The sequence below is a fragment of the Miscanthus floridulus genome, chromosome 8 (genome assembly GCF_019320115.1).
Source record: "Miscanthus floridulus cultivar M001 chromosome 8, ASM1932011v1, whole genome shotgun sequence".
NCBI lineage: Eukaryota > Viridiplantae > Streptophyta > Magnoliopsida > Poales > Poaceae > Miscanthus > Miscanthus floridulus.
The window spans coordinates 215,298,641-215,306,978 of NC_089587.1; the positions used below are offsets into that span (position 1 = coordinate 215,298,641).

The 8,338-nt window shown below is 45.8% G+C and overlaps 2 protein-coding genes across 3 annotated transcripts; one reads left to right on the top strand and one right to left on the bottom strand.

The window, feature by feature from the left end:
• The first annotated feature begins 1,275 nt into the window (after positions 1 to 1,275).
• On the top strand, positions 1,276 to 3,812 carry LOC136474923 (uncharacterized). Its single transcript, XM_066472489.1, has 5 exons — positions 1,276 to 1,542; positions 1,742 to 1,819; positions 2,048 to 2,123; positions 3,326 to 3,399; positions 3,482 to 3,812. Exons 1-5 carry the CDS (start codon positions 1,450 to 1,452, stop codon positions 3,551 to 3,553), a joined length of 393 nt encoding a protein of 130 aa, XP_066328586.1. The 5' UTR covers positions 1,276 to 1,449; the 3' UTR covers positions 3,554 to 3,812.
• Positions 3,813 to 4,297: 485 nt separating this feature from the next.
• On the bottom strand, positions 4,298 to 6,992 carry LOC136474924 (protein CURVATURE THYLAKOID 1D, chloroplastic-like). 2 transcript variants are annotated; one of them, XM_066472490.1, is made up of 5 exons: positions 6,737 to 6,992; positions 6,424 to 6,653; positions 4,924 to 5,028; positions 4,735 to 4,836; positions 4,298 to 4,614 (listed from the first exon to the last, which is right to left on the bottom strand). In XM_066472490.1, exons 1-5 carry the CDS (start codon positions 6,861 to 6,863, stop codon positions 4,558 to 4,560), a joined length of 621 nt encoding a protein of 206 aa, XP_066328587.1. In that variant the 5' UTR covers positions 6,864 to 6,992; the 3' UTR covers positions 4,298 to 4,557. The 2 variants fall into 2 exon arrangements, with proteins under 2 accessions (XP_066328587.1, XP_066328588.1); XM_066472491.1 differs by having other exon boundaries at positions 4,765 to 4,836; positions 6,737 to 6,989.
• Positions 6,993 to 8,338: the final 1,346 nt, after the last annotated feature.

Genomic DNA, 8,338 nt, shown 5'->3' on the forward strand with positions numbered 1-8,338 from the left:
AGCAAACGTTTTTTTTCCCCTCTTTTTTGTGTCATTGTGTGAGAGGGAGACACGGAGCGGGCTAGCTTTTTTTTGCTTGAGTGCGACGCGGAAAAGGGCGCCGGTTTGGTCGGATTAGACGAGAAACGGTGCGGTCATCCGGTGGGTGGTGCTGGCACGGCGCATGCCATGCGTGTCGCGTCTCTCACGTACTCGACGCTCACATGGAACGCATTTGCGAGCGCGACCTGCACCCCACGTAAAGGATGCGCCCCGTTGAGCTCTCCTCCCGCTCCGGCTCCGAGGGGAAAAGCTGGCAGTAGAACGCCTGTACCTCTGACCTGCTGCTGAGTACGTACTGTACAGTGTTTTCCCTTGACCGACCTCGGTCACTGCGCGGTGTGAAAACTGCACTAGCATGTGAAGCAATTTCGCCGCGAGATCTTGCTTCCTTCAGCACTACGGAATGTCACGCTGGGGACAGACGGACGGACCTGGACTCCTCCCTTTGTCGATGCCTCTGACGGAACCGCGGTCGTCTCGGCACTGTTGTTGGCAAGTGGGGGGTGCAAAGCAGAGCTGGCGTCCAGATTACACGGCAGGTTCCGAATGCGGGGCAGCGCTTGCTTATCATCCCGGTGGGCGTGGCCACTTTACACGCGAGGGAAAGCTGGTGTTCAGGAACTGATTTCTAGTTTAGAGCCTTTTTTTGCCGTGTTATTATAGTAAGTACTACTAGTCCTAGTATACGTAATATTTTAGTTGAGTTCACGGTGGTGCGCAGCGAGCGTAGCGCTAACACAACTTTAATTCGAAGTTTCAAACTGGGTTGATCGAGCGCGATCCAGTTTTGACATACTGCAGTAGACTAATCATGCCGAACAAGCCACGTTCATGCATGTTTTTTTTCTCTCTGTCGACTCCACTGCCACTGAAGGGATTAGCTAAGCAAAGTATTGCGTTTTTATTAGGATCTCCAAGCAAGTTCTGCTGCCTGCAACACTAAAACCTGTGGAAAGGGTTGAGTAATGGTCCGGGACTCAGAGGTATGTCAACCTACCAAGCCCAAAACTCTTCAAATAAAGAAGGCCCAGCCAGGCCAGGCCAAGGAATTGTTTCTGGGCTCAGCCTGAGGAAAGTAGTGCCTGGCTTTCAAATACAGAAGGCCCGGCCATTCAGGCCAGGCCTAGGAGGTGTTGGTTATTGCTGGGCTCGGCCTAAGAAAAGTCTCTGGCGAGGAGGCCGCGTCGGTCGTGTCAAGTTTTGCTCCAGTCCCTGAAACGAAGAGTTGAGGGGGGGGGGGGGATCTAGAAACTTCTCTCGTCCAGCCCACAGAATCCACCGAGCCACGGCGTCACCGCCAGCGCCACTGACATCTCCGAACCGAACCGACCCCTGAAAAGAATCGGTGCGTCGGAAGGAAGAGCAATCCCGCGGTGGCGGAGCGAGGACCCAGTCCCACGGTGAGGGATGTGGTGGGAGTGGGAGGGCGGCGGTGGGGAGGCGCCGCGGGAGGAGACCCCCGTCGATTTCGACTTCATCTCCCTCCTTGCCAAGCCCAAGGTGAGGCGCGAGCGCGACGGGGACGCTACCCCGCACCAGTTGTCCCCTCGATTCTGCCACGGTGCCACCCAGACCGCTCGGAATTTGGAGACCATGTCATGGAGAATCGAGTTCCATTTCCCCCCTTTCTCGCGCCTTGCCGCCTAGGGTTCTTAGGTACCGTGTTCTATGCTAATTGCGCGATTGTACCTGTGTGCAGGATTACTACAAGATACTGGAAGTAGATTGCAATGCGTCGGAGGAGACGATCAGGTCCAGCTATATCCGCCTTGCACTGGTTAGTGTCTGACCCGCCAACAAAATGACTATACTATTCTTTAATTCTGTAGTTCAGATTCAGTGTTCCTATGCAAACTAGTTCGCTGAAGTGGTATCCTCCTTCACGGTTTACTTCATTGACGATACTATATTCTGCTGATGGAAATCTTTTGTATTGTTCTCGTCTCCTAAAGAGTTCAGTTATAACAACTATTTATCTTTTTCTTTGTTTTATTTTGTTGTATAGAAATGGCACCCTGATAAGAAGCAGGGCGAAGAAAATTCAACCTCCAAATTTCAGGAAATTAACGAGGCATACCAAGGTGAGCTTGATTAGTTGGCCAGGAAGTAAATTGTTAGCAGGAGAAAAAGCTGTAGTCCTATTCATGTATTGCATAAGCCATTGTTAGTGTCCTCGAATTGCATTCAAGCAGCATCTTTTCACCTTTGTGTTTCCTGTAGTATAACCTTAAGAGTTAAGAAGTAACAAAGTGCCATACAAGGCTGGATGTTAGTGTACGCTAATGTGCCTACACATAACTGTGAGATATATGGCCATGGTTCCTCAGCCATCACTGTCACAGATTATGCTAAACTATTCTCAATTTTATGGTACTTTTAGGAGTTTTAGAGGAGTTGTTACCACAGCTCCACGAGGCTAGGAATATTTCCTAAGACTCACTAAAGCTTGAGAATTGTTAAGGAGTAGCAAACAATTTAGGTATCAGCACTCAGACTTTGGCACTTATAGTGATAGATGCTCTGATTCTTGTTCCTTAGTGATGGCGCGACATCTGAATGCCTTAAGATAGTTAAGAAGTACCAAATCAGGTCGTAATATAAAACCATGAATGCTAGTCAGTGCTTCTTTGGCTATGAAGCAAGCAAAGTCTCTTTTGTGGATGATGCTGCTGAACTGCTCCAAGACTAAGAATATGCCCTTGTACAAGAGAGAGGACGCAATGGCTACTATAAATCTAAACAAAAAATGCCTATTATATTTATTGTTTGCGAAGGGCGGGCCTGGTACAAGCGGTAGAGTCTTACCGTCTGTGACCGGAAGGTCCCGGGTTCGAGTCGTGGTCTCCTCGCATTGCACAGGCGAGGGTAAGGCTTGCCACTGAAACCCTTCCCCAGACCCCGCACAGAGCGGGAGCTCTCTGCACTAGGTACGTCCTTTTATATTTATTGTTTGCAACAGCTTCAGCCAGTTAAAAACAGCAGTGTACTGTCCTCGACTCCTAGCTCACTAGCTTGACAACACTTCTGTGCTCATTTTGGAGGAAATATTCATTGCTTGCTTCTTGCAATTATCTTGGATAGTTTATTAGAAGGCTGTGAAACCGTGCATTAGATTTGTAGGCAGATATGAGGTATAAACGTATCCATAGTTGATAGTTGGTCATCACACTTGAGCAGTTGAGCACATTACTTTCCATTCTATAAGGGAAGACATATCATGGTCTATTATGATACATCTTGATCTTGTGCTGTTGTTTCTGAAGCCCCAGCATTTCTTTAACAGTTCTGAGTAATCCTGCAAAAAGGCAAGAGTATGACAAGAAAGGCATTCTATATGTTCAAGATCAGAATGTAGTGGTAAGCATTAAGCAACTATTCTTTTCTGTTGTTATCTTGTCGTACAATGGTTCTCACACCTTTTTTTTTCCAACAATTTCAGGACTACCTGAACCGGCACAAGGGGCTAATACTTACCTGCAATGGTCTTGGCATAAGGTACTCAGTATGGTGAACACGCTCAGGGGTCCACAGTTTGCACCCATCTGCACTCTTGGAGAATCTCTAATTGTAAAATAGCATTGATCTGAAAATGATATAGTGCAGCAGTGCCACGTTTGAAAGCCAAAGACAACTTGAGTTCATCCTACAACAGAGTTGATTTTTATTTGTCGATCAGCTGTTGTTGAATGAAAGAGGCAGATATGTTCCGGCTGCTCCTTGTATGTAACGTACTGTTCCTAACCAATGCAATGTAAGCGTCTGTTTCTGTCTTTGGCGCTTTATGTTGACGTTAAGTGAATTTGAATGTCTACGGAAAACAGAGATGCTCCTACGGAAACTAGTATATCTACAACCTCATTAACATATTAAACTTTTTCTGGTTATAGTTCAAAGGGTATACTTGATACTGCACTCTGTACATGACAAAATGTACAAATGTTCTCTTTTTTAGGGATGTGTTTGCTACATTATAAGACCTTGTTTGGATGTGCATATATTTATCTCAATCCACATGTGTTGGAGTGGAATTAAACTAAATTCTACTCCAATCCACTCCAACACATGTGAATTGAAGTGAATACGCATGCATCCAAACAAGGCCTAAAAGAGGATTTCAAAAAAGAAAGGAATAGCATCGTTGAAAGTCAGCTAAGTTGAGCTGCAGCTCCGTCAGTCTCACAGAAGGCTCGAGCTTAACATACGGTATCTGAAATGTTTACTTGACAGTAGCAAATAGGACTTCAAAACTTGCATAGGAGTGAGAACATACTGATCGTATTCATCTTTTTAAAGCATTACTTGACAGTATACACATAGGATTGAGTAAAAAACATCCATAGTGACCTGAAGAAGCACACTAGCCAAACTTGAGAAGTCTGATAACAGACCCCATGAGGAGAAAATTTAGATACACGACCTTCTTTACACCTTCAGTAATATTTGAAAACAAAGGGAGAAAACCTAATAATAAGCTGGCTGTAAAGCCTAAACACGTGGCAAAAGATCGACGATAGATCAAATAATCCTCTGTATGAGATCTTCGAACTTTGCAAACAGGTCATCTCTGCTTTCCTGCATATATAGAAAATTTGAAAAAAGGAAACCGGTCTTCAGGTCACTGAGAACACAAAAGAAACATATACAATCGGGGCAGTTTTATAGGGTGATTCAGATTTGAGGATTCAGATGTACCTTGAAAAGTTCCATCAAAAAAAGATGTACCTTGAAAAGGAGATATCGTGTGATGAACCAAATTGAGTAACCAGTTCCTACTAATTCCAGCAATTTTGGGAGCTGTTACGAGTCAGCCAAGCAGGTTAGTGAACATTTGGTATTAAAACTAAGTGCAGATTTCATGAAGGCATACTGTAACTTCTGTACCAGGGGGACTGAATCAATTGCAGCGGCAACAGAAGATAGGACCCATAAAGCAACAAAGGCAGCAGATCCAGTGAGGATTAAAGTCGGAGTCACTTCAATGTTCAACTGGAAAATATAGGCACGGTATATAAGTAAGCAACAAGATGGCAATGAATAACTCATCCAAGACAAAGTTTGTATCTGAAAAATAAATTATCTTCACATATGAAAGCTGCTATAGAATCATGACATTAAGACAATACATGTAGTATCTTTTTTATTTTAAAAATAATCAATGCGTTACCAAAATAAAATATGCCATAGCATGATAAGTCTGGCATAATCTGGAGCAACAAACCTAAGATATTCGTAATTTCATAACATGTTGTGCCTTTGGAGTTCTAGAGTTCTGCAAATGTTAAGGGTTAAACTAGAGCTTAATCACTCAGCTTATTGATTCACAAGCTCTACAGGTAAGATAGTGATATAAAACAATAAATTATAGTTAGATGTACTATATACATCACGAACAGGCCCATACGGCAAGCATGTGCACGGTGTGCATTTACTCAGGGCCTCCAAAATCTTTGGGCCCCTATTTTTTTTAACTACTATACTTTGTATTAGAACTAATCAACAAAATAGATGGATAACAAATAAATTAACAATAAAAAAGTCTTTTTCATCCCACGGCCAATCAACTCCTAAGGCTTACGCATTATCCCTACCTCCAATTAATACCCACCATAGAGTCGCAAGAAGGCATATCTCTCACTCTCACTTTAACCTTTCAGTCAACAATCGCCGCAACAATAGCTGTTTTTGTACTACAACCTTTTTTTGTCTTTTCCCCGTCTAATAAAAATTGCGGCAAAGCTTTTGCCGTCCTTTAAAAAAAATCCCCAAGAAATTAACTCCCATCTCATTGCAGAAGGATAGCACAGTTTAAGTAAAAACTAACGTATCATGCTAGTCAATATTGCAAAAGTTCAAATATTTGTTTTTGGCAAGACATAATGCCAAGAGAATAATATCTATTTTTCCTCAACTTGTAACGGGGCCCAATTTTTTGTTCCGCACCGGGCCTCAAAATTCCCCATTATGACCATGATCACGAAGTAGGCAATAACGTGATTAATTGGCCCAATCAAAACAGCATTTGTGGATGTTATATTTTCCTAGGTGATTCTCTTTATTTTGTATAGACTGCCTTACAGCAAAGTCTGGAAAGGTTAATGCACTCTTACTATTACAGCAAGGAGCCAAGGACAACAGTTGCTATTTTGCTCAGCTGTAGTTATATTGTCAAATTGAGCCCATTGTCTTTCTGCAGGACTCATTTAATAAGATTAAAAAACATTTCAGTTTGGTTTAATTCCACATAAGAGTTAATCACTGTAGCAGTCTAAGGTGGCACGCAGCGGAATGGAAAGGCAAACAAAGCTTTGCTGGGAGGCTGGGACCCTGAACAGCAAAGCGCCAAAGCAGGTAACGTGTCAGCACTCAGCAGCACGGCGATACCTTGCTTAGTATCTCATCCAGACCGCCGTCATCCGGGGACGGGGACGCCTCTGACGACACCAGTTCTGCTACAGGAGCCTCCGCGGAGCCACTAGGCGCGGCGCTAACCTCCTCGACCTTGTCGTCGGCAGGCGTGTCGGGCTTGTCCGTGACGACGACGGTGTAGGAGGCGGAGGCAGGCTCTTCGGAGGACACCGGGTCAGGCACGGCCGCACTGGCGCAACGCCAGCCTGAAGCGAAAACATCAGACTATAGCAAGCAAGACAAAGACAGCGTGTCGGATACAGAGCGAGAGGGATGGGCCAGGGCGTACCTCGAGTTGGGATGCGGCGGTGTAGCGGAAGGGCGGTGGAAGCAGACGCGCCACGGCGGGGCGGGGCGAAGGATATGGGCGCGGCGGTGGCGCGGACGGAGGCGGTGGTAGAGACGCACAGCTCCATGATCTCCCACTCTCTCTACTCTCCTCTTTTCTGTGGACGCCGGCCTGGTTGGGTTTTGAGGTTTCTGTGAGCCGCAAGGAGGAATGGTCGAATGGAGGATGAGGGTGATGCTGGGCTGGTGGCTCCCTGGCGCTGTATTGCATGACGTGTGCACCCCCAACTTGAGGACCGACGAGGAGTACTGGCGCTCCTGCAGTCCTGTGTCCTGCTCGCTCGACGACCGCTCGGCAGTTTCTGTGACATCCGACGGCTCCCCGCCTGGCTTGCTGCTTGGGCCTGTGCTTCCTGGGGCCGAGCCGATTCTTCGTATGCTTTGGTGGTTGGACGACAGGTGGTGCTTTCGCTTTTGCTTCTCTCCTGTTCCGGGGGCCGTCGTCATGTCGTGTGTGGTTTTGCATTTTTGTGGTTTCCTCCAAAGGGAAAGAGGGAAAGAAGAACGAATCACCGCTTCTTTATTCTTTTTCTTTCGTCGGTGCTTGTTCACTGTAGCATCCGTAATTCCATATAGATAGAAAAGGATAATATGATAGAACGAAATCTTTGGCCATGTGTTCATTGGACGCCATGAATTTGCTTTCCTTTACCCGTATTCTAGCGTTTTCAGCGAGTCGCGAACCACTGTCCATTTATCGACGAAATACGTCCGTCAGTCTATCGAGGGATATGTCATGAATCGATAAAGGTGCGCGTGAGGAAACCAGATGGTGACACAGAACACGAGAGACAGCAATTAGATAGGTTCGGGCCGTCAGCTTGACGTAATACCCTACGTTCTGTGTCTTTGTGGATTGTATTGCGTATGATCAGATGCCTTAGGCTAAGCCTAGGATCTATATCGGGATGTCAACTAGAGGATCCCTATCCCTCCTTATATACTCTGGAAGGGTAGGGTTACAATAAAAAATATCCTATTTGGTATTATAATATTTTATTGTAGCTTTGCGGTACGCGCCGACCAGTGTCGTGCGTCGCACACCTTGATCTTGTGGAATGGGCCACCTCTGATGGTGCGGCCCATGTCTTGTCCTGTGGGTACCGGGGGTCATACCCCTACAGCTAGTCCCCGAGCGTCTTGTATCCGCTGAGCAACACCACCTTGAGCTTGTTCGAGCTGTCCAACTTGCTGCCGATCATCAGGAACATGTGTCCGACCAGTTTAACTAGGAGCCAAGCTGTTGAAGCGAGTATCCGAGCAGTTGAACTGACGTCCGAGCAGTTGAACTGTCATCCGAGCTGTTGTCCAAGTAGTGAGAACGGCGTCTGAGCAGTTCAACTGTGAGCAAGCCCAGACTTACTCAAAGCTCAGGTTTGCCAGAAGAATGTAAGGGGCTCATGATAAATTTTTTTGAAGTTTCCATCTTGGATGAAGTGTGCCCACTTAGGTTTCGGGCATCGAAGTTAGATGCTTAGCGTCCTTGACTTAGTCAGCGCGGAGGAACTTAGTCACTTTGTAGAAGATTAAGTTAAAAAATAAG